This window comes from Labrus bergylta, chromosome 12 (assembly GCF_963930695.1).
Source record: "Labrus bergylta chromosome 12, fLabBer1.1, whole genome shotgun sequence".
Taxonomy (NCBI): domain Eukaryota; kingdom Metazoa; phylum Chordata; class Actinopteri; order Labriformes; family Labridae; genus Labrus; species Labrus bergylta.
This window is the reverse complement of record NC_089206.1, coordinates 117,809-142,808: the sequence shown is the minus strand read 5'-3', so window position 1 is coordinate 142,808 and position 25,000 is coordinate 117,809. Positions and strand designations below refer to the sequence as shown.

General features: G+C 39.8%; 2 protein-coding genes across 2 annotated transcripts in view; both read left to right on the top strand.

Annotated features, from left to right (window-relative positions):
* Nucleotides 1-7,002, top strand: part of ccdc135 (coiled-coil domain containing 135) — a 33,314-nt gene extending 26,312 nt beyond the window's left edge. The window contains exons 13-18 of the mRNA XM_065961744.1: nucleotides 262-477; nucleotides 572-682; nucleotides 1,333-1,443; nucleotides 1,520-1,714; nucleotides 1,826-1,965; nucleotides 6,268-7,002. Of these exons, the coding sequence (XP_065817816.1) occupies nucleotides 262-477; nucleotides 572-682; nucleotides 1,333-1,443; nucleotides 1,520-1,714; nucleotides 1,826-1,965; nucleotides 6,268-6,385 (891 nt within the window). The 3' untranslated portion in view covers nucleotides 6,386-7,002. The remainder of the gene's footprint in view (nucleotides 1-261; nucleotides 478-571; nucleotides 683-1,332; nucleotides 1,444-1,519; nucleotides 1,715-1,825; nucleotides 1,966-6,267) is intronic.
* An 885-nt stretch (nucleotides 7,003-7,887) lies between these two features.
* Nucleotides 7,888-25,000, top strand: part of LOC136181167 (PHD finger protein 20-like) — an 18,586-nt gene continuing 1,473 nt past the window's right edge. Inside the window, exons 1-11 of the mRNA XM_065961712.1 lie at nucleotides 7,888-7,944; nucleotides 18,391-18,470; nucleotides 18,674-18,845; nucleotides 19,054-19,138; nucleotides 19,401-19,474; nucleotides 19,562-19,784; nucleotides 19,895-19,963; nucleotides 20,054-20,113; nucleotides 20,528-20,714; nucleotides 20,799-20,902; nucleotides 21,878-21,991. Of these exons, the coding sequence (XP_065817784.1) occupies nucleotides 18,391-18,470; nucleotides 18,674-18,845; nucleotides 19,054-19,138; nucleotides 19,401-19,474; nucleotides 19,562-19,784; nucleotides 19,895-19,963; nucleotides 20,054-20,113; nucleotides 20,528-20,714; nucleotides 20,799-20,902; nucleotides 21,878-21,991 (1,168 nt within the window). The 5' untranslated portion in view covers nucleotides 7,888-7,944. The remainder of the gene's footprint in view (nucleotides 7,945-18,390; nucleotides 18,471-18,673; nucleotides 18,846-19,053; nucleotides 19,139-19,400; nucleotides 19,475-19,561; nucleotides 19,785-19,894; nucleotides 19,964-20,053; nucleotides 20,114-20,527; nucleotides 20,715-20,798; nucleotides 20,903-21,877; nucleotides 21,992-25,000) is intronic.

Sequence of the window (25,000 nt, the reverse complement as noted above, 5' to 3'; positions counted from 1 at the left end):
TGTGTGTGTGTTCATGTCTGTGTTCGTGTGTGTTCATGTGTGTGTGTGTGTGTGTGTGTGTTCATGTGTGTGTGTGTGTGTGTGTTCATGTCTGTGTTCGTGTGTGTGTTCATGTGTGTCTGTTCGTGTGTGTGTGTTCATGTGTGTGTGTGTTCATGTGTGTGTTCGTGTGTGTTCATGTGTGTGTGTGTGTGTGTGTGTGTGTGTGTGTGTGTGTGTGTGTGTGTGTGTGTGTGTGTGTGTGTGTGTGTGTGTGTGTAGAAAGTGGTGGAGCGCTTCCATCGTAACTCATCTAAACGTGCCAACGAGGACGTGGCTGAGCGAGTGTTCCTATTGGCTGAGAGACGTATAGAGTTGACCTATCACGTAGAGGAGAACCGAGTCATCGCTTCAACGAGGAGCTTCATCAAACCTCGAGAGTCGACCGAGAAGGAGAAGGCCGAGGACTTCACACCTCACATGGTCTCCAGCTCACAGGTACACAAACCAGGACCCTGAAGGTCTTTGAGCTGCTCCTGGGATCATACACTGTGAAGTAACGTGTGTGTGTGTGTATGGGGGGGGGGTTCAGGTGGATCCGTCTGAGGAGACTCTGAACACCCTGGCTCTGTTTGATCTGCTGACGGCTCTGATGAGGGACGAGGAGGAGGCGGTTCTACAGATCATCCAGTCCTTGAAGGAGGTAACATCATCCTGGATTAACCTTGAAGCTGTCACACGGGTTTAGACTGATCCTGGTCCTGGTCTTCACTGATCCTATAGCAGCCAATCAGAGCCTGAGTTCAAAGGAGGTGCCTGCACCTGTTCTAATATTTCTATACTCGGCCAATCACACGCGACTGTGCGATGACTGACGTTTCCTGTATTCAATGAAATCCTGAACACGTTGACATGCACACACTGAGGAGAGTGTTTTAATAATGAGATATGTACACCAAGAGAGGCGATGAGTCATGAAGTATTTAAAACAGACCCATCTATGTAAAGTCATTAAACACCCCCATGGAGCTGTTCCACTGAGCCTCTGACCAGCCAATCGTCTCAGATTCCACTTTTTAGAGTCGCCCCCTTGTGATCAGAAATATGAACTAACAATCTGAGTCGTCAGTGGAAACAAGAAGCAGTTGGTGGTGAAATCCTGAAACATCTTATCTGACCCCAAACATGTGAAAATAGGAGGTTAGAGAGCAGCGTTTGAATCATTCAGAGTCTTCTCAAGTCTCTGTTCTTTTTCATTTAGTTCTGTGTTCAGAAATAGAAAACCAGCTGTGAGGTAACAGAAGGAAGTCACACAGTAGCTTAATGAATTCTTCTTCCTGTTTGTGTGAGTAGATGAGGGACATCACGGCGTGCAGAAAAGAGGAGCAGGACAGCGTTGAGCTTCACCTCTCACCGTGGACGACCATGGGAGCTGAGAGAGCGCGCAGCCAGAGGCAGGAAATGGTAAGAGAAACTCACAGTATGTGAAAGTATTCCTGTGAGAGAGACAGAAGCTCTGCATGATGTCATGTTGTTGTAGGAGCGCTTGGCTGCAGACGAGCAGCGCTGGCTGCAGCAGAAGAAACACGACATCCTGGCTCCCTTCATGATCAAACTGAACAACCCAAAGACTCTGAGCCGTCAGGACGCCCTGCAGGTCCACCACCACTGTTTAACCCAGTTCACACAGAGACTGGTGGAGCAGGCCAACCTCATCCAGGAGCGCTACAACAAGGTGAAGCACAAGAGGACTGATAGAGAGGGGGGGTCTCTGTAGACCAGAACCAGCACAGGGTCCATCACGTTAAAGAAGACTTGAGTGGGCTCATGTGTTCTGTGTGTTCAGGAGACTCAGGAGCTGCAGAGGAAGCAGCAGTGGTTCCAGAAGAACCAGCTCACCATGACGGATCCACAGAGAGACCAGTACCAGACCTACTGCTCCGAGAAAACCCTGAGAATACAAGTGACCAAGACCCGGCTCAGGATGTACGGGCTGACACACACACACACACACACACACACACACACACACACACACACACACACACACACACACACACACACACACACACTGAAACACACACACACACACACACACACACATACACTGAAACACACACACTGAAACACACACACACACACACACACACACACACATACACACACACACACACACACTGAAACACAAACACACACACTGAAACACACACACTTAAACACACACACTGAAAAACACCCCCACACACACTGAAACACACACACACACACTGAAACACACACACACTGAAACACACACACACACACACACACACACACACACACTGAAACACACACACAGGTCTGCACGTGACCTCTATGATCTCCATGCTCTAATGAACCTACGTTGTTCTTCTCTCTTCATTCTGTTTGTCAGTATGTTGTTCTTCTCTCTTCATTCTGTTTGTCAGTATGTTCTTCTCTCTTCATTCTGTTTGTCAGTATGTTGTTCTTCTCTCTTCATTCTGTTTGTCAGTATGTTCTTCTCTCTTCATTCTGTTTGTCAGTATGTTGTTCTCTCTTCATTCTGTTTGTCAGTATGTTCTTCTCTCTTCATTCTGTTTGTCAGTATGTTGTTCTCTCTTCATTCTGTTTGTCAGTATGTTGTTCTTCTCTCTTCATTCTGTTTGTCAGTATGTTGTTCTCTCTTCATTCTGTTTGTCAGTATGTTCTTCTCTCTTCATTCTGTTTGTCAGTATGTTGTTCTCTCTTCATTCTGTTTGTCAGTATGTTGTTCTCCTCTTCATTCTGTTTGTCAGTATGTTGTTCTCCTCTCTTCATTCTGTTTGTCAGTATGTTCTTCTCTCTTCATTCTGTTTGTCAGTATGTTGTTCTCTCTTCATTCTGTTTGTCAGCATGTTCTTCTCTCTTCATTCTGTTTGTCAGTATGTTGTTCTTCTCTCTTCATTCTGTTTGTCAGTATGTTCTTCTCTCTTCATTCTGTTTGTCAGTATGTTGTTCTCTCTTCATTCTGTTTGTCAGCATGTTCTTCTCTCTTCATTCTGTTTGTCAGTATGTTGTTCTCCTCTCTTCATTCTGTTTGTCAGTATGTTGTTCTTCTCTCTTCATTCTGTTTGTCAGTATGTTGTTCTCTCTTCATTCTGTTTTTCAGTATGTTGTTCTCTCTTCATTCTGTTTGTCAGTATGTTCTTCTCTCTTCATTCTGTTTGTCAGTATGTTCTCCTCTCTTCATTCTGTTTGTCAGTATGTTGTTCTCTCTTCATTCTGTTTGTCAGTATGTTCTTCTCTCTTCATTCTGTTTTTCAGTATGTTGTTCTCCTCTCTTCATTCTGTTTGTCAGTATGTTGTTCTCCTCTCTTCATTCTGTTTGTCAGTATGTTGTTCTCTCTTCATTCTGTTTGTCAGTATGTTGTTCTCCTCTCTTCATTCTGTTTGTCAGTATGTTGTTCTCTCTTCATTCTGTTTGTCAGTATGTTGTTCTCTCTTCATTCTGTTTTTCAGTATGTTGTTCTCCTCTCTTCATTCTGTTTGTCAGTATGTTGTTCTCTCTTCATTCTGTTTGTCAGTATGTTGTTCTTCTCTCTTCATTCTGTTTGTCAGTATGTTGTTCTCTCTTCATTCTGTTTGTCAGTATGTTGTTCTCCTCTCTTCATTCTGTTTGTCAGTATGTTGTTCTCTCTTCATTCTGTTTGTCAGTATGTTGTTCTTCTCTCTTCATTCTGTTTGTCAGTATGTTGTTCTCTCTTCATTCTGTTTGTCAGTATGTTGTTCTTCTCTCTTCATTCTGTTTGTCAGTATGTTGTTCTCCTCTCTTCATTCTGTTTGTCAGTATGTTGTTCTTCTCTCTTCATTCTGTTTGTCAGTATGTTCTTCTCTCTTCATTCTGTTTGTCAGTATGTTGTTCTCCTCTCTTCATTCTGTTTGTCAGTATGTTGTTCTCCTCTCTTCATTCTGTTTGTCAGTATGTTGTTCTCCTCTCTTCATTCTGTTTGTCAGTATGTTGTTCTCCTCTCTTCATTCTGTTTGTCAGTATGTTGTTCTTCTCTCTTCATTCTGTTTGTCAGTATGTTGTTCTCTCTTCATTCTGTTTGTCAGTATGTTGTTCTTCTCTCTTCATTCTGTTTGTCAGTATGTTGTTCTCTCTTCATTCTGTTTGTCAGTATGTTGTTCTCTCTTCATTCTGTTTGTCAGTATGTTCTTCTCTCTTCATTCTGTTTGTCAGTATGTTGTTCTCTCTTCATTCTGTTTGTCAGTATGTTGTTCTTCTCTCTTCATTCTGTTTGTCAGTATGTTGTTCTCTCTTCATTCTGTTTGTCAGTATGTTGTTCTTCTCTCTTCATTCTGTTTGTCAGTATGTTGTTCTCTCTTCATTCTGTTTGTCAGTATGTTGTTCTTCTATCTTCATTCTGTTTGTCAGTATGTTGTTCTCTCTTCATTCTGTTTGTCAGTATGTTCTTCTCTCTTCATTCTGTTTGTCAGCATGTTGTTCTCTCTTCATTCTGTTTGTCAGTATGTTCTTCTCTCTTCATTCTGTTTATCAGTATGTTGTTCTCTCTTCATTCTGTTTGTCAGTATGTTGTTCTTCTCTCTTCATTCTGTTTGTCAGTATGTTGTTCTCTCTTCATTCTGTTTGTCAGTATGTTCTTCTCTTTTCATTCTGTTTATCAGTATGTTGTTCTCTCTTCATTCTGTTTGTCAGTATGTTGTTCTTCTCTCTTCATTCTGTTTGTCAGTATGTTGTTCTTCTCTCTTCATTCTGTTTGTCAGTATGTTGTTCTCTCTTCATTCTGTTTGTCAGTATGTTGTTCTTCTCTCTTCATTCTGTTTGTCAGTATGTTGTTCTCTCTTCATTCTGTTTGTCAGTATGTTGTTCTTCTATCTTCATTCTGTTTGTCAGTATGTTCTTCTCTCTTCATTCTGTTTGTCAGCATGTTGTTCTCTCTTCATTCTGTTTGTCAGTATGTTGTTCTTCTCTCTTCATTCTGTTTGTCAGTATGTTGTTCTTCTCTCTTCATTCTGTTTGTCAGTATGTTGTTCTCTCTTCATTCTGTTTGTCAGTATGTTGTTCTCTCTTCATTCTGTTTGTCAGTATGTTCTTCTCTCTTCATTCTGTTTGTCAGTATGTTGTTCTCTCTTCATTCTGTTTGTCAGTATGTTCTTCTCTCTTCATTCTGTTTGTCAGTATGTTGTTCTCTCTTCATTCTGTTTGTCAGTATGTTGTTCTTCTCTCTTCATTCTGTTTGTCAGTATGTTGTTCTCTCTTCATTCTGTTTGTCAGTATGTTCTTCTCTTTTCATTCTGTTTGTCAGTATGTTGTTCTCTCTTCATTCTGTTTGTCAGTATGTTGTTCTCTCTTCATTCTGTTTGTCAGTATGTTGTTCTTCTCTCTTCATTCTGTTTGTCAGTATGTTGTTCTCTCTTCATTCTGTTTGTCAGTATGTTGTTCTTCTCTCTTCATTCTGTTTGTCAGTATGTTGTTCTTCTCTCTTCATTCTGTTTGTCAGTATGTTGTTCTCTCTTCATTCTGTTTGTCAGTATGTTGTTTTTCTCTCTTCATTCTGTTTGTCAGTATGTTGTTCTCTCTTCATTCTGTTTGTCAGTATGTTGTTCTTCTCTCTTCATTCTGTTTGTCAGTATGTTGTTCTCTCTTCATTCTGTTTGTCAGTATGTTGTTCTTCTCTCTTCATTCTGTTTGTCAGTATGTTCTTCTCTCTTCATTCTGTTTGTCAGTATGTTGTTCTGTCTTCATTCTGTTTGTCAGTATGTTGTTCTTCTCTCTTCTCTCTTCATTCTGTTTGTCAGTATGTTGTTCTCTCTTCATTCTGTTTGTCAGTATGTTCTTCTCTCTTCATTCTGTTTGTCAGTATGTTGTTCTCTCTTCATTCTGTTTGTCAGTATGTTGTTCTTCTCTCTTCATTCTGTTTGTCAGTATGTTGTTCTCTCTTCATTCTGTTTGTCAGTATGTTGTTCTCCTCTCTTCATTCCATTAGATTACACAGAGCATTGATATAAAGACAGATCATTATAACGTCATGTAGCGGACTCTGTTGCTACTTCCGCGTTGTTTATTTACGTCACGTCTTACCTCAGGAAATCCCCTGAGACCCACCCCCCCCTGACAAGGATAGTCGTTTCCCACCCCCCAGCCCCCCAATCTAACAGGGATAGCCCCCCCCTGACAAGGAAAGTCCCCCTCTGTGAGGATTTATATGTGAACAGGTCTGGAGATTATCTGGAGTGTAGATGTGAAGCTTCAGTTTCCTGATCTATGTTTGTGTTTCTTTGTTTCAGGCACAAAGAGGCAGCTGCTCAGAGAAACACTGCTTTCAATCTCATGCTGAAAGAAGACCCTCGTCTGGCCCCCCACCTCAAAGAAGACCCTCGTCTGGCCCCCCACCTCAAAGAATGAACCAATCACATGACTTCTTTAGAAACATCGATCAGTCTTTATTCATAACAAACACAGCAGAGGAAACTAGAGTTCAACAAACCCAGAGAATCTTTTTCTGGATTCACTGACCCTGGTCCAGGCCCCCGGTCTAGACCCCTGGTCCAGGACCCCGGTCCAGGCCCCCGGTCCAGGCCCCCGGTCCAGACCCCTGGTCTAGACCCCGGGTCCAGGCGCCCGGTCTAGACCCGACTCTGTTATATTATTTACAAAAATGTCAAATCTTGGATGAAAAGAGCAGAAAGAAGAATAATGTTTTTTAAAGTTCATTATTTCATCAGATTGAAATCAAAGAGTTTCACGATGTTCTTATGATTTATTGAAAAACATTCAAAGTAGATGATTATGGAGAGATATCCATCACAATGTCATCATGTTTCATGAACACACAGCTTTAAATCAAACATCTGGATGTTCACCATAAAGAGTGTGTGTCCAGGATCTCGATTAAAACCTGTTCACATCTTCTCTCTTAACGGTTTGATGAATGATTTTTATATTTTCTGCATTCTGTCTTTTCACTTTGAATCGCCTTGTTGATGAAATGGGATGTAGTAATAAACTTTCCTTTGTCTTTATCCTCTCATTATATATAATATATATTATATATATATTATATATAATATATATATAATATTATTATAATAATATATATATAATATTATATATATAATATTATTATATATATTATATATATATTATATTATAATAATATAATATATATATTATATATAATAATATATAATAATAATATATATATTATATATAATAATATTATATATATATTATATATATTATATTATTATATATAATATATATATTATATTATTATATATTCTATATATATATATTCTATATATAATATTATTATATATATTATATATATATTATATTATAATAATATAATATATATATTATATATAATAATATTATATAATAATATTATATATATAATATATATATATTATATATATATTATATTATTATATATAATATATATATTATATATAATAATATTATATATATATATTATATATATATGATATATATATGATATTATTATATATAATAATATTATATATATATATTATATTATTATATATAATATATATTATATATAATAATATTATATATATATGATATATATATTATATTATTATGTATAATATATATATATAATAATGTTATATATATATTATATATATATGATATATATATTATATTATTATATATATTATATATAATAATATAATATATATATTATATATATATAATATATATATTATCATATATATAATCCTCCAGTGATGAGTCTCACATCATTAATTATTCAGTCAGATCTTAAACAGTAGATTCTCTACAGACATTACCAACTGAACAAAGAGGTAAACATGAAAACCCAAAACACGATCCTCCAATAGACAGGCAGATAAACACAAACCAGCTGGACGGATCCACTCGCGCATGCGCACTGTGACTATCCCAGCACTAAAGAGTGCAGTGCACAAGTAGCGCGAGAGGTAATCAAGCTTTTTCTGCTACTTTTATTCTCCTTTTAGTGTGAATATATTCTCCTTTTAGTGTGAATATATTCTCCTTTTAGTGTGAATATATTCTCCTTTTAGTGTGAATATATTCTCCTTTTAGTGTGAACATTGAGTGTAAAGAGCACGGAGGGTTTTTAAAGGTTTCCGTGTTCAGCTGTCACTGAGCTAGTTCACCTCAGCACAAGCTAACCGTTAGCATCGTTAGCTTATCTATGTAAAGTCAATGGAGAGAAGATTCAACTGTGTTTAACAAGAAAAGCTCAATGAATACACTTTAAACAGTCGCGCGCCTCTCTAACACCCCGGATGTAGGAAACGGTGGTTAACTTTGGGAGCAGACAGAGCTCACTGCTCGGCGCTCTTTGGAGCTAACACAGCTAGCTTTAGCATCTTTAGCATCTGTCACAACTCCGAACGGCCCCAGGAGGCGGGGCTCTTTTCTACTGACAGCAGAGAGGCCCAATGAAAACTCCATATAGACATCCTTACCAGTTCGTTAGCCAATCAGCTTCTTTGACAGATAAGACTTAGAAGAGTTCTTTTCATTGATTTATCAAAACGGCCGAGTTGTTACGTTCCGACATTAAACACTTTGTTATTAAGAGAACTTTAGATTTAAACATTTTAAAGAAACTAAAGTGAAAAAAGTTTGGCTGTAACCGTTATCTTTAGCGACGTCATGTACGTATGATGTCATCACGTAACGTGCGGTGGATATGAGATTCAACTTTATTGTCATTACACATATACAAGTATAGAGTAACGAAATGAGGTTTGGCATCTCACCAGAAGTGCAAATAAGCAGAAAGTGTAAGAGTCTGTTCTATGTTCAGTAAGTCTGTTCTATGTACAGTAAGTCTGTTCTATGTACAGTAAGTCTGTTCTATGTACAGTAAGTCTGTTCTATGTTCAGTAAGTCTGTTCTATGTACAGTAATTCTGTTCTATGTACAGTAAGTCTGTTCTATGTACAGTAAGTCTGTGCTATGTTCAGTAATTCTGTTCTATGTACAGTAAGTCTGTTCTATGTACAGTAAGTCTGTGCTATGTACAGTAATTCTGTGCTATGTACAGTAATTCTGTTCTATGTACAGTAAGTCTGTTCTATGTACAGTAATTCTGTGCTATGTACAGTAATTCTGTTCTATGTACAGTAAGTCTGTTCTATGTACAGTAATTCTGTTCTATGTACAGTAAGTCTGTTCTATGTACAGTAATTCTGTGCTATGTACAGTAAGTCTGTGCTATGTACAGTAAGTCTGTTCTATGTACAGTAATTCTGTGCTATGTACAGTAATTCTGTTCTATGTACAGTAAGTCTGTGCTATGTACAGTAATTCTGTTCTATGTACAGTAAGTCTGTTCTATGTACAGTAAGTCTGTGCTATGTACAGTAATTCTGTTCTATGTACAGTAAGTCTGTTCTATGTACAGTAATTCTGTGCTATGTACAGTAATTCTGTTCTATGTACAGTAATTCTGTGCTATGTACAGTAATTCTGTTCTATGTACAGTAAGTCTGTGCTATGTACAGTAATTCTGTTCTATGTACAGTAAGTCTGTTCTATGTACAGTAATTCTGTGCTATGTACAGTAATTCTGTTCTATGTACAGTAATTCTGTGCTATGTACAGTAAGTCTGTTCTATGTACAGTAATTCTGTGCTATGTACAGTAATTCTGTTCTATGTACAGTAATTCTGTTCTATGTACAGTAAGTCTGTTCTATGTACAGTAATTCTGTGCTATGTACAGTAATTCTGTTCTATGTACAGTAAGTCTGTTCTATGTACAGTAATTCTGTTCTATGTACAGTAAGTCTGTTCTATGTACAGTAATTCTGTGCTATGTACAGTAAGTCTGTGCTATGTACAGTAAGTCTGTTCTATGTACAGTAATTCTGTGCTATGTACAGTAATTCTGTTCTATGTACAGTAAGTCTGTGCTATGTACAGTAATTCTGTTCTATGTACAGTAAGTCTGTTCTATGTACAGTAAGTCTGTGCTATGTACAGTAATTCTGTTCTATGTACAGTAAGTCTGTTCTATGTACAGTAATTCTGTGCTATGTACAGTAATTCTGTTCTATGTACAGTAATTCTGTGCTATGTACAGTAATTCTGTTCTATGTACAGTAAGTCTGTGCTATGTACAGTAATTCTGTTCTATGTACAGTAAGTCTGTTCTATGTACAGTAATTCTGTGCTATGTACAGTAATTCTGTTCTATGTACAGTAATTCTGTGCTATGTACAGTAAGTCTGTTCTATGTACAGTAATTCTGTGCTATGTACAGTAATTCTGTTCTATGTACAGTAATTCTGTGCTATGTACAGTAAGTCTGTGCTATGTACAGTAAGTCTGTGCTATGTACAGTAAGTCTGCTATGTACAGTAATTCTGTGCTATGTACAGTAAGTCTGTGCTATGTACAGTAAGTCTGTTCTATGTACAGTAAGTCTGTTCTATGTACAGTAATTCTGTGCTATGTACAGTAAGTCTGTTCTATGTACAGTAATTCTGTTCTATGTACAGTAATTCTGTTCTATGTACAGTAAGTCTGTTCTATGTACAGTAATTCTGTGCTATGTACAGTAATTCTGTGCTATGTACAGTAAGTCTGTTCTATGTACAGTAAGTCTGTGCTATGTACAGTAAGTCTGTTCTATGTACAGTAATAGAGTAAGAGTCTGTTCTATGTACAGTAAGTCTGTTCTATGTACAGTAATTCTGTTCTATGTACAGTAAGTCTGTTCTATGTACAGTAATTCTGTTCTATGTACAGTAATTCTGTGCTATGTACAGTAATTCTGTTCTATGTACAGTAATTCTGTTCTATGTACAGTAAGTCTGTTCTATGTACAGTAATTCTGTTCTATGTACAGTAATTCTGTGCTATGTACAGTAAGTCTGTTCTATGTACAGTAAGTCTGTTCTATGTACAGTAAGTCTGTTCTATGTACAGTAATTCTGTGCTATGTACAGTAATTCTGTTCTATGTACAGTAAGTCTGTGCTATGTACAGTAATTCTGTGCTATGTACAGTAAGTCTGTTCTATGTACAGTAAGTCTGTTCTATGTACAGTAAGTCTGTGCTATGTACAGTAAGTCTGTTCTATGTACAGTAATAGAGTAAGAGTCTGTTCTATGTACAGTAAGTCTGTTCTATGTACAGTAATTCTGTTCTATGTACAGTAAGTCTGCTATGTACAGTAAGCCTGTTCTATGTACAGTAATTCTGTTCTATGTACAGTAAGTCTGTTCTATGTACAGTAATAGAGTAAGAGTCTGTACTATGTACAGTAAGTCTGTTCTATGTACAGTAATTCTGTTCTATGTACAGTAATTCTGTTCTATGTACAGTAAGTCTGTGCTATGTACAGTAAGTCTGTTCTATGTACAGTAATTCTGTGCTATGTACAGTAAGTCTGTTCTATGTACAGTAATTCTGTTCTATGTACAGTAAGTCTGTTCTATGTACAGTAAGTCTGTTCTATGTACAGTAAGTCTGTGCTATGTACAGTAAGTCTGTTCTATGTACAGTAAGTCTGTTCTATGTACAGTAATTCTGTGCTATGTACAGTAAGTCTGTGCTATGTACAGTAAGTCTGTTCTATGTACAGTAAGTCTGTGCTATGTACAGTAATTCTGTTCTATGTACAGTAATTCTGTGCTATGTACAGTAAGTCTGTTCTATGTACAGTAAGTCTGTTCTATGTACAGTAAGTCTGTGCTATGTACAGTAATTCTGTGCTATGTACAGTAAGTCTGTTCTATGTACAGTAATTCTGTGCTATGTACAGTAATTCTGTGCTATGTACAGTAAGTCTGTTCTATGTACAGTAAGTCTGTTCTATGTACAGTAATTCTGTGCTATGTACAGTAAGTCTGTTCTATGTACAGTAAGTCTGTGCTATGTACAGTAATTCTGTTCTATGTACAGTAAGTCTGTTCTATGTACAGTAAGTCTGTGCTATGTACAGTAAGTCTGTGCTATGTACAGTAAGTCTGTTCTATGTACAGTAAGTCTGTGCTATGTACAGTAAGTCTGTTCTATGTACAGTAAGTCTGTGCTATGTACAGTAAGTCTGTGCTATGTACAGTAAGTCTGTGCTATGTACAGTAAGTCTGTTCTATGTACAGTAAGTCTGTGCTATGTACAGTAAGTCTGTGCTATGTACAGTAAGTCTGTTCTATGTACAGTAATTCTGTGCTATGTACAGTAAGTCTGTGCTATGTACAGTAAGTCTGTTCTATGTACAGTAATTCTGTTCTATGTACAGTAAGTCTGTTCTATGTACAGTAAGTCTGTGCTATGTACAGTAAGTCTGTTCTATGTACAGTAAGTCTGTGCTATGTACAGTAAGTCTGTTCTATGTACAGTAAGTCTGCTATGTACAGTAAGTCTGTTCTATGTACAGTAAGTCTGTGCTATGTACAGTAAGTCTGTGCTATGTACAGTAAGTCTGTTCTATGTACAGTAAGTCTGTTCTATGTACAGTAATTCTGTTCTATGTACAGTAAGTCTGTTCTATGTACAGTAAGTCTGTGCTATGTACAGTAAGTCTGTTCTATGTACAGTAAGTCTGTGCTATGTACAGTAAGTCTGTTCTATGTACAGTAATTCTGTTCTATGTACAGTAATTCTGTTCTATGTACAGTAATTCTGTGCTATGTACAGTAAGTCTGTTCTATGTACAGTAAGTCTGTTCTATGTACAGTAATTCTGTTCTATGTACAGTAATTCTGTGCTATGTACAGTAAGTCTGTGCTATGTACAGTAAGTCTGTGCTATGTACAGTAAGTCTGTTCTATGTACAGTAATTCTGTTCTATGTACAGTAATTCTGTGCTATGTACAGTAATTCTGTGCTATGTACAGTAATTCTGTGCTATGTACAGTAAGTCTGTTCTATGTACAGTAATTCTGTGCTATGTACAGTAAGTCTGTTCTATGTACAGTAAGTCTGTGCTATGTACAGTAAGTCTGTTCTATGTACAGTAAGTCTGTGCTATGTACAGTAAGTGTTCTATGTACAGTAAGTCTGTGCTATGTACAGTAATTCTGTTCTATGTACAGTAATTCTGTGCTATGTACAGTAAGTCTGTTCTATGTACAGTAAGTCTGTGCTATGTACAGTAAGTCTGTTCTATGTACAGTAAGTCTGTGCTATGTACAGTAAGTCTGTTCTATGTACAGTAAGTCTGTTCTATGTACAGTAAGTCTGTGCTATGTACAGTAAGTCTGTTCTATGTACAGTAAGTCTGTTCTATGTACAGTAATTCTGTGCTATGTACAGTAAGTCTGTTCTATGTACAGTAAGTCTGTGCTATGTACAGTAAGTCTGTGCTATGTACAGTAAGTCTGTTCTATGTACAGTAAGTCTGTTCTATGTACAGTAATTCTGTGCTATGTACAGTAAGTCTGTGCTATGTACAGTAAGTCTGTTCTATGTACAGTAAGTCTGTGCTATGTACAGTAAGTCTGTTCTATGTACAGTAATTCTGTTCTATGTACAGTAAGTCTGTTCTATGTACAGTAAGTCTGTGCTATGTACAGTAAGTCTGTTCTATGTACAGTAAGTCTGCTATGTACAGTAAGTCTGTTCTATGTACAGTAAGTCTGTGCTATGTACAGTAAGTCTGTTCTATGTACAGTAAGTCTGTGCTATGTACAGTAAGTCTGTTCTATGTACAGTAAGTCTGTTCTATGTACAGTAAGTCTGTGCTATGTACAGTAAGTCTGTTCTATGTACAGTAATTCTGTTCTATGTACAGTAATTCTGTTCTATGTACAGTAATTCTGTGCTATGTACAGTAAGTCTGTTCTATGTACAGTAATTCTGTTCTATGTACAGTAATTCTGTGCTATGTACAGTAAGTCTGTTCTATGTACAGTAATTCTGTTCTATGTACAGTAATTCTGTTCTATGTACAGTAATTCTGTGCTATGTACAGTAAGTCTGTTCTATGTACAGTAATTCTGTTCTATGTACAGTAATTCTGTGCTATGTACAGTAAGTCTGTTCTATGTACAGTAATTCTGTTCTATGTACAGTAATTCTGTGCTATGTACAGTAAGTCTGTTCTATGTACAGTAAGTCTGTGCTATGTACAGTAATTCTGTTCTATGTACAGTAAGTCTGTGCTATGTACAGTAAGTCTGTTCTATGTACAGTAAGTCTGTGCTATGTACAGTAAGTCTGTTCTATGTACAGTAAGTCTGTGCTATGTACAGTAATTCTGTTCTATGTACAGTAATTCTGTTCTATGTACAGTAATAGAGTGCAAGAGTCTGTGCTATGTACAGTAATTCTGTTCTATGTACAGTAAGTCTGTTCTATGTACAGTAATTCTGTTCTATGTACAGTAAGTCTGTTCTATGTACAGTAATTCTGTTGTATGTACAGTAATTCTGTTCTATGTACAGTAAGTCTATGTACAGTAAGTCTGTGCTATGTACAGTAAGTCTGTTCTATGTACAGTAATTAAGTTCTTTGTACAGTAATTCTGTTCTATGTTCAGTAAGTCTGTTCTATGTACAGTTAGTCTGTGCTATGTACAGTAAGTCTGTTCTATGTACAGTAATTCTGTTCTATGTACAGTAAGTCTGTTCTATGTACAGTAATTCTGTTCTATGTACAGTAATTCTGTTCTATGTACAGTAAGTCTATGTACAGTAAGTCTGTGCTATGTACAGTAAGTCTGTTCTATGTACAGTAATTAAGTTCTTTGTACAGTAATTCTGTTCTATGTTCAGTAAGTCTGTTCTATGTACAGTAAGTCTGTGCTATGTACAGTAAGTCTGTTCTATGTACAGTAAGTCTGTTCTATGTACAGTAAGTCTGTTCTATGTACAGTAATTCTGTGCTATGTACAGTAATTCTGTTCTATGTACAGTAAGTCTATGTACAGTAAGTCTGTTCTATGTACAGTAAGTCTGTTCTATGTACAGTAATTCTGTGCTATGTACAGTAAGTCTGTTCTATGTACAGTAATTCTGTGCTATGTACAGTAAGTCTGTTCTATGTACAGTAAGTCTATGTACAGTAAGTCTGTTCTATGTACAGTAAGTCTGTGCTATGTACAGTAATTCTGTTCTATGTACAGTAAGTCTGTGCTATGTACAGTAAGTCTGTTCTATGTACAGTAAGTCTGTTCTATGTACAGTAAGTCTGTTCTATGTACAGTAAGTCTGTTCTATGTACAGTAATTCTGTTCTATGTACAGTAAGTCTGTTCTATGTACAGTAAGTCTGTTCTATGTACAGTAAGTCTGTGCTATGTACAGTAAGTCTGTGCTATGTACAGTAAGTCTGTTCTATGTACAGTAAGTCTGTGCTATGTACAGTAAGTCTGTTCTATGTACAGTAAGTCTGTTCTATGTACAGTAAGTCTGCTATGTACAGTAAGTCTGTTCTATGTACAGTAAGTCTGCTATGTACAGTAAGTCTGTTCTATGTACAGTAAGTCTGTTCTATGTACAGTAAGTCTGCTATGTACAGTAAGTCTGTTCTATGTACAGTAAGTCTGCTATGTACAGTAAGTCTGTTCTATGTACAGTAAGTCTGTGCTATGTACAGTAAGTCTGTGCTATGTACAGTAAGTCTGTTCTATGTACAGTAAGTCTGTTCTATGTACAGTAATTCTGTTCTATGTACAGTAATTACAAAATTTACAAATGTAGACTAAAAAAGTGAATTATTAGTTAAATCTGGATGGCTGGATTAATGGGATGCAATAAATATAAATAAATGCTATAAATAAGTAATGCTACAAAATAAGTGTGTTTTTAGGATTATAATATACAGATTAAGATGCAGTGAGCATGCTATACTAATAATATACAGATTAAGATGCAGTGAGCATCTATACTAATAATATACAGATTAAGATGCAGTGAGCATGCTATACTAATAATATACAGATTAAGATGCAGTGAGCATGCTATACTAATAATATACAGATTAAGATGCAGTGAGCATGCTATACTAATAATATACAGATTAAGATGCAGTGAGCATGCTATACTAATAATATACAGATTAAGATGCAGTGAGCATGCTATACTAATAATATACAGATTAAGGTGCAGTGAGCATGCTATGCTAATAATATACAGATTAAGGTGCAGTGAGCATCTATACTAATAATATACAGAATAAGATGCAGTGAGCATGCTATACTAATAATATACAGATTAAGGTGCAGTGAGCATGCTATGCTAATAATATACAGATTAAGGTGCAGTGAGCATCTATACTAATAATATACAGATTAAGGTGCAGTGAGCATGCTATGCTAATAATATACAGATTAAGGTGCAGTGAGCATCTATACTAATAATATACAGAATAAGATGCAGTGAGCATGCTATACTAATAATATACAGATTAAGATGCAGTGAGCATGCTATACTAATAATATACAGATTAAGATGCAGTGAGCATGCTATACTAATAATATACAGATTAAGATGCAGTGAGCATGCTATACTAATAATATACAGATTAAGATGCAGTGAGCATGCTATACTAATAATATACAGATTAAGATGCAGTGAGCATCTATACTAATAATATACAGATTAAGATGCAGTGAGCATGCTATACTAATAATATACAGATTAAGATGCAGTGAGCATGCTATACTAATAATATACAGATTAAGATGCAGTGAGCATGCTATACTAATAATATACAGATTAAGGTGCAGTGAGCATGCTATACTAATAATATACAGATTAAGGTGCAGTGAGCATGCTATACTAATAATATACAGATTAAGATGCAGTGAGCATGCTATACTAATAATATACAGATTAAGATGCAGTGAGCATGCTATACTAATAATATACAGATTAAGATGCAGTGAGCATGCTATACTAATAATATACAGATTAAGATGCAGTGAGCATGCTATACTAATAATATACAGATTAAGGTGCAGTGAGCATGCTATACTAATAATATACAGATTAAGATGCAGTGAGCATGCTATACTAATAATATACAGATTAAGGTGCAGTGAGCATGCTATACTAATAATATACAGATTAAGATGCAGTGAGCATGCTATACTAATAATATACAGATTAAGATGCAGTGAGCATGCTATACTAATAATATACAGATTAAGATGCAGTGAGCATGCTATACTAATAATATACAGATTAAGATGCAGTGAGCATGCTATACTAATAATATACAGATTAAGATGCAGTGAGCATCTATACTAATAATATACAGATTAAGATGCAGTGAGCATCTATGCTAATAATATACAGATTAAGATGCAGTGAGCATGCTATACTAATAATATACAGATTAAGATGCAGTGAGCATCTATACTAATAATATACAGATTAAGATGCAGTGAGCATCTATACTAATAATATACAGATTAAGATGCAGTGAGCATGCTATACTAATAATATACAGATTAAGATGCAGTGAGCATGCTATACTAATAATATACAGATTAAGATGCAGTGAGCATGCTATGCTAATAATACACAGATTAAGATGCAGTGAGCATGCTATGCTAATAATATACAGATTAAGATGCAGTGAGCATGCTATGCTAATAATACACAGATTAAGATGCAGTGAGCATGCTATGCTAATAATATACAGATTAAGATGCAGTGAGCATGCTATACTAATAATATACAGATTAAGATGCAGTGAGCATGCTATGCTAATAATATACAGATTAAGATGCAGTGAGCATGCTATGCTAGTTTACAGATAATATAAATATAATATAATATAAATATGTTGTTATCTAACTTTAAATCCGACCTCATGGTGAATATTTGTCTGTTTAACACAAACATAAACCACATCTATTAAGTGAAACTGTTTTAAAATGACACATTTAAAAATATTTAAAGTTTTAATAAAAGATATTAAAGTTAGAGAAGGTTAAAATCATCCTTTAATGTGTGTCAGCTCATTAGAGGTGTTTCCTCTCAGAGTTCATGTTGTTCACACCACAGCTTTCATCAGATGACTCAAAGTCTTTAATCACAAAAAGACAACAAATGAAAATATAAATCATTTCACTGAAAGAAACGTGAAACATCGTTTTACTTCTGTTTTTGTTTCAATACATCGTCGATATCGACCCCGTTCACAGACATCGACACATCGCTAAAGAATGTGATTGAAGTCACTATTCCATGTTTGTTTGTTGACATGTAGTTCACCTGACCAGTTTGTTTGTTGACATGTAGTTCACCTGACCAGTTTGTTTGTTGACATGTAGTTCACCTGACCAGTTTGTTTGTTGACATGTAGTTCACCTGACCAGTTTGTTTGTTGACATGTAGTTCACCTGACCAGTTTGTTTGTTGACATGTAGTTCACCTGACCAGTTTGTTTGTTGACATGTAGTTCACAGAAGAGGTTTTTCTTTTGTCAGATGAAAACTCCTCCAGACAGATCAGGGATCACCTTCGAGGTCGGAGCTCAGCTGGAAGCCCGAGACCGCCACAAGAACTGGTCAGGACCACACACACACACACACACACACACACACACACACACACACAGACACACACACACACACACACACACACAGACACACACAGACACAGACACACACACACACACACACACACACACACACACAGTGGTGTTTTTAGTATTTTTTGACCTGTGCTCACTTCAGCGTTGATGACTTTTGAATCATGTCGTCCTGTAAGGTATCCGGCCACCATCGAGAAGATCGACTACGACACAGAACAAGTCCTGGTCCACTACCGCCAGTGGAGCCGGAGACACAATGAATGGTTCCAGTGGACGTCCCCATACCTGCGTCCTCTAGAGCGAGTGAGCCTGAGGAGGCAGGGCCTGAACCCTCCCTGTTCACAGCCGGTGTGTGTGTGTGTGTGTGTGTGTGTGTGTGTGTGTGTGTGTGTGTGTGTGTGTGTGTGTGTGTGTGTGTGTGTGTGTCTGTCTGTCTGTCTGTCTGTCTGTCTGTCTGTGTGTGTGTGTGTGTGTGTGTGTGTGTGTGTGTGTGTGTGTGTGTGTGTGTGACAGTCAGTGTGTCCTCTGATAACCTCTGTGTTCCTCTTCTTCTCAGAGGTTCCTCTCAGGGACTAAAGTTCTGGCCTGTTGGACCGACTGTCGTTTCTACCCCGCCAAAATCCTGAGGGTCAACAGAGACGGTGAGTCTGATTGAAGGTTAAAGTGAAGAGGATAGGAGGGACACACTCAACCTGTGGCTACTGCTCGCAATGCATCATGGTACATGTAGTCAGTACTGTGGCACAGCTCAGCTTCTCTGTCCTGTGTGTGTGTGTGTGTGTGTGTGTGTGTGTGTGTGTCTGTGTGTGTGTGTGTGTGTGTGTGTGTGTGTGTGTCTGTGTGTGTGTGTGTGTGTGTGTGTGTGTGTGTGTGTGTGTGTGTGTGTCTGTGTGTGTGTGTCAGACTCCTACACAGTGCGTTTCTATGACGGCGTGGTTCGGACTGTGAAACCCACCAAGGTGAAACCTTTCCAGGAAGTAAGAAAAGCTTCATTCCTATTGGCTGTCGTCTGTTTGTCTTCAGTGATTTCCTCATCCTCACTCTGTGTTTGTGTGACCGAGCAGAAGTCCCGATCTGAGAAGAGCGCAGTGGGAAGCGAGGGATGGGAGGAAGGGGAGAGCGGTGAGGAGGAGGATGGTCGAGGGAGTGAGGAGGAGGAGGAGGAGAGGAAGGAGGAGAGGAAGGAGGAGACATCAGAGGAGAAGGAAGGAGCTGAGGAGGAGGAGAAGAAGAGGAAGGCAGAACCTTCATCCTCACATCCACCAGCAAAGAAGAAAACAGATGACAGTAAGCTACACGCCCTTCTGTACAAGTGTTGAAATGCATTGTGGGTAAATTAACCACCCCTAAAGCTGGTTGATGTTTGAAGCTGTGATTGTTCCCTGCTCCTCTCTCAGGTGGCAACGAGCCAATCACCGCTGACTCCTCCCACTCAGCTCCTCCTAACCCCGCCTACCTGGAGAAAGGTAAACATCAGATGCATCATTAGTGAAGCAGAAAGGATCCAAAGGAGAACCTCGTCATGCTCGTTCACTTTCTGTTCTCTCATCTCTCAGATGTTCTGATGGAGCGTCAGGCTCACCTGCCCACAACTCACAAGTTCAGCAGAGAACCACGTAAGAAACACAACCTCCTCCTCCTCTTCTTCCTCTTCCTCTTCTTCTTCTTCTCAATAAGAGAGAGAGCACTTTGACTGAACAGCAGCGTCTCTACATGAAGGGAAGTCTGTCTCTCTGTTTCAACACAGCAGCAACATGACAAACACATGGAAACTTAAAGTGGACCTCATCCACCAAATACACATTTCTGAAGTCGTCAGCAGAGAAAACATTTTGTATTCTGTCCTTCTAAAAGATAAATGAATATGAACCTCTTGGTCTGTTCTCTTCATCAGAAGAGTTTGAACCAGAGAGAAACAGAATCCTGACCCTCTGTCTGCTCACCATCATCCTGAAAGACTGTAAACTTCATCAGAAGGATTTCTCCTGAAAGAGGAAACAGAAATAACGTGCGCTCTGATCTCCTCTCAGTGTACCGGGTGATTAAGAACCAGCCTCCTCCCATCCTCTCCATCGAGCTCGACCACAACCCCTTCAAGTGTCCCGCGCCCGGCTGCACCAAGTCCTTCAGGAAGTCCAGTCTGCTGCACTACCACATCAAGTACTACCACTCTGACCAGCAGCTGGACGAGCCGGACGGCGAGCCGGAGCCAGTGAGGTCAGGGCCACGGTTTGAATCCCAGAGTCAGACGCTCGATAAGAGAGGGATTGTGTTTGAAAACAACCGTGTCTGTTGTTTCAGGAGGAGGAGGTCATCTTTCAAAGGGGGCGACGTGATGTCAGAGGGCAGGAATGAGGACCAGGACAGTCACCATGACGACAGGGAGCACAGCACCATGGAAACAGGTAGGAAACACAAACACACAAACTAATGATGATGTGTGGACACAGAATGTCTCCAGGTTTCAAACTCGATAACAATAATAACAGAGAGCTTCACTGGGACAGTAAGGACCTGACCCCCTTTAGTCTTCAGGTCTTGAAGATCTCAGACTGTGTCCTGGTTCATTCAAAATCAATCCTAAAAACATCAGCCGGTGAAGGTCACTGAAGGTCACTGAAACACTGAAGTTCTGCTGATGTAAACACGGTTATGAGATGTGGACAGTGGATTGAGTTCTGAGTGAGACCGGTGTTCAGTGAGCTGCAGGAGGCGGGGGGGTCCTGTGGGGGGGGGGGGGGGGGAGTCAGTTAAAGGTTTGGATGTTGAGCTCACAGTTTTGTATATTTTCAAGATGTTCCAGACGAGTTAACGCTCCACGCCTTTCTCTCTTTATGGAGTGGGCGGGGTCTCTTTGTCTCCTGACTCCAGTGGGCGGGGTCTCTTTGTCTCCTGACTCCAGTGGGCGGGGTCTCTTTGTCTCCTGGCTCCAGTGGGCAGGGTCTCTTTGTCTCCTGACTCCAGTGGGCGGGGTCTCTTTGTCTCCTGACTCCAGTGGGCGGGGTCTCTTTGTCTCCTGGCTCCAGTGGGCGGGGTCTCTTTGTCTCCTGACTCCAGTGGGCGGGGTCTCCTGACTCCAGTGGGCGGGGTCACTTTGTCTCCTGACTCCAGTGGGCGGGGTCTCTTTGTCTCCTGACTCCAGTGGGCGGGGTCTCTTTGTCTCCTGACTCCAGTGGGCGGGGTCTCTTTGTCTCCTGACTCCGGTGGGCGGGGTCTCTTTGTCTCCTGACTCCAGTGGGCGGGGTCTCTTTGTCTCCTGGCTCCAGTGGGCGGGGTCTCTTTGTCTCCTGGCTCCAGTGGGCGGGGTTAGAGTTTCACACACAACATGAGAAGCAGGAAGGGAAATATGAAGATATTCACATCTTTGTTTAATCTTTAAGGAGAAGTGAAGAAGGAAGGAGGGAGGGAGCTGGACAGGAAGGAGAGGAAGAACTTCCTGAGAGTCAAACTCAAGAAGAAGAAGAAGAAGAAGAAGAGGAGGAGGAGCCACTCAGGTTAGACCAAGAAAGACAAACTAACCTGACCTCTGACCTCTCAGATCTACACTCTGACCTCTGACCTCTCAGATCTACACTCTGACCTCTCAGATCTACACACTGACCTCTGACCTCTCAGATCTACACTCTGACCTCTGACCTCTCAGATCTACACTCTGACCTCTCAGATCTACACTCTGACCTCTGACCTCTCAGATCTACACACTGACCTCTGACCTCTCAGATCTACACACTGACCTCTGACCTCTCAGATCTACACTCTGACCTCTCAGATCTACACTCTGACCTCTGACCTCACAGATCTACACACTGACCTCTGACCTCTCAGATCTACACACTGACCTCTGACCTCTCAGATCCACACTCTGACCTCTGACCTCACAGATCTACACACTGACCTCTGACCTCTCAGATCTACACATTGACCTCTGACCTCTCAGATCTACACTCTGACCTCACAGATCTACACACTGACCTCTGACCTCACAGATCTACACACTGACCTCTGACCTCACAGATCTACACACTGACCTCTGACCTCACAGATCTACACACTGACCTCTGACCTCTCAGATCTACACATTGACCTCTGACCTCTCAGATCTACACTCTGACCTCACAGATCTACACACTGACCTCTGACCTCACAGATCTACACACTGACCTCTGACCTCTCAGATCTACACACTGACCTCTGACCTCACAGATCTACACTCTGACCTCTGACCTCACAGATCTACACACTGACCTCTGACCTCTCAGATCTACACACTGACCTCTGACCTCACAGATCTACACTCTGACCTCTGACCTCACAGATCTACACTCTGACCTCTGACCTCACAGATCTACACACTGACCTCTGACCTCTCAGATCTACACACTGACCTCTGACCTCACAGATCTACACTCTGACCTCTGACCTCACAGATCTACACTCTGACCTCTGACCTCACAGATCTACACTCTGACCTCACAGATCTACACACTGACCTCTGACCTCACAGATCTACACACTGACCTCTGACCTCACAGATCTACACTCTGACCTCTGACCTCACAGATCTACACTCTGACCTCTGACCTCACAGATCTACACACTGACCTCTGACCTCTCAGATCTACACTCTGACCTCTGACCTCACAGATCTACACTCTGACCTCTGACCTCACAGATCTACACACTGACCTCTGACCTCTCAGATCTACACACTGACCTCTGACCTCACAGATCTACACTCTGACCTCTGACCTCACAGATCTACACTCTGACCTCTGACCTCACAGATCTACACTCTGACCTCTGACCTCACAGATCTACACTCTGACCTCTGACCTCTCAGATCTACACACTGACCTCTGACCTCACAGATCTACACTCTGACCTCTGACCTCACAGATCTACACTCTGACCTCTGACCTCACAGATCTACACTCTGACCTCACAGATCTACACACTGACCTCTGACCTCACAGATCTACACACTGACCTCTGACCTCTCAGATCTACACACTGACCTCTGACCTCACAGATCTACACACTGACCTCTGACCTCACAGATCTACACTCTGACCTCTGACCTCACAGATCTACACACTGACCTCTGACCTCTCAGATCTACACACTGACCTCTGACCTCACAGATCTACACACTGACCTCTGACCTCTCAGATCTACACACTGACCTCTGACCTCACAGATCTACACTCTGACCTCTGACCTCACAGATCTACACACTGACCTCTGACCTCTCAGATCTACACACTGACCTCTGACCTCACAGATCTACACTCTGACCTCTGACCTCACAGATCTACACTCTGACCTCTGACCTCACAGATCTACACTCTGACCTCTGACCTCACAGATCTACACACTGACCTCTGACCTCACAGATCTACACACTGACCTCTGACCTCTCAGATCTACACACTGACCTCTGACCTCACAGATCTACACTCTGACCTCTGACCTCACAGATCTACACACTGACCTCTGACCTCTCAGATCTACACACTGACCTCTGACCTCACAGATCTACACTCTGACCTCTGACCTCACAGATCTACACACTGACCTCTGACCTCTCAGATCTACACACTGACCTCTGACCTCACAGATCTACACTCTGACCTCTGACCTCACAGATCTACACTCTGACCTCTGACCTCACAGATCTACACACTGACCTCTGACCTCACAGATCTACACACTGACCTCTGACCTCACAGATCTACACTCTGACCTCTGACCTCACAGATCTACACTCTGACCTCTGACCTCACAGATCTACACACTGACCTCTGACCTCTCAGATCTACACACTGACCTCTGACCTCACAGATCTACACTCTGACCTCTGACCTCACAGATCTACACTCTGACCTCTGACCTCACAGATCTACACACTGACCTCTGACCTCACAGATCTACACTCTGACCTCTGACCTCTCAGATCTACACACTGACCTCTGACCTCACAGATCTACACTCTGACCTCTGACCTCACAGATCTACACTCTGACCTCTGACCTCACAGATCTACACTCTGACCTCTGACCTCACAGATCTACACACTGACCTCTGACCTCTCAGATCTACACACTGACCTCTGACCTCACAGATCTACACTCTGACCTCTGACCTCTCAGATCTACACACTGACCTCTGACCTCACAGATCTACACTCTGACCTCTGACCTCTCAGATCTACACACTGACCTCTGACCTCACAGATCTACACTCTGACCTCTGACCTCACAGATCTACACTCTGACCTCTGACCTCACAGATCTACACACTGACCTCTGACCTCACAGATCTACACACTGACCTCTGACCTCACAGATCTACACTCTGACCTCTGACCTCACAGATCTACACTCTGACCTCTGACCTCACAGATCTACACACTGACCTCTGACCTCTCAGATCTACACACTGACCTCTGACCTCACAGATCTACACTCTGACCTCTGACCTCACAGATCTACACTCTGACCTCT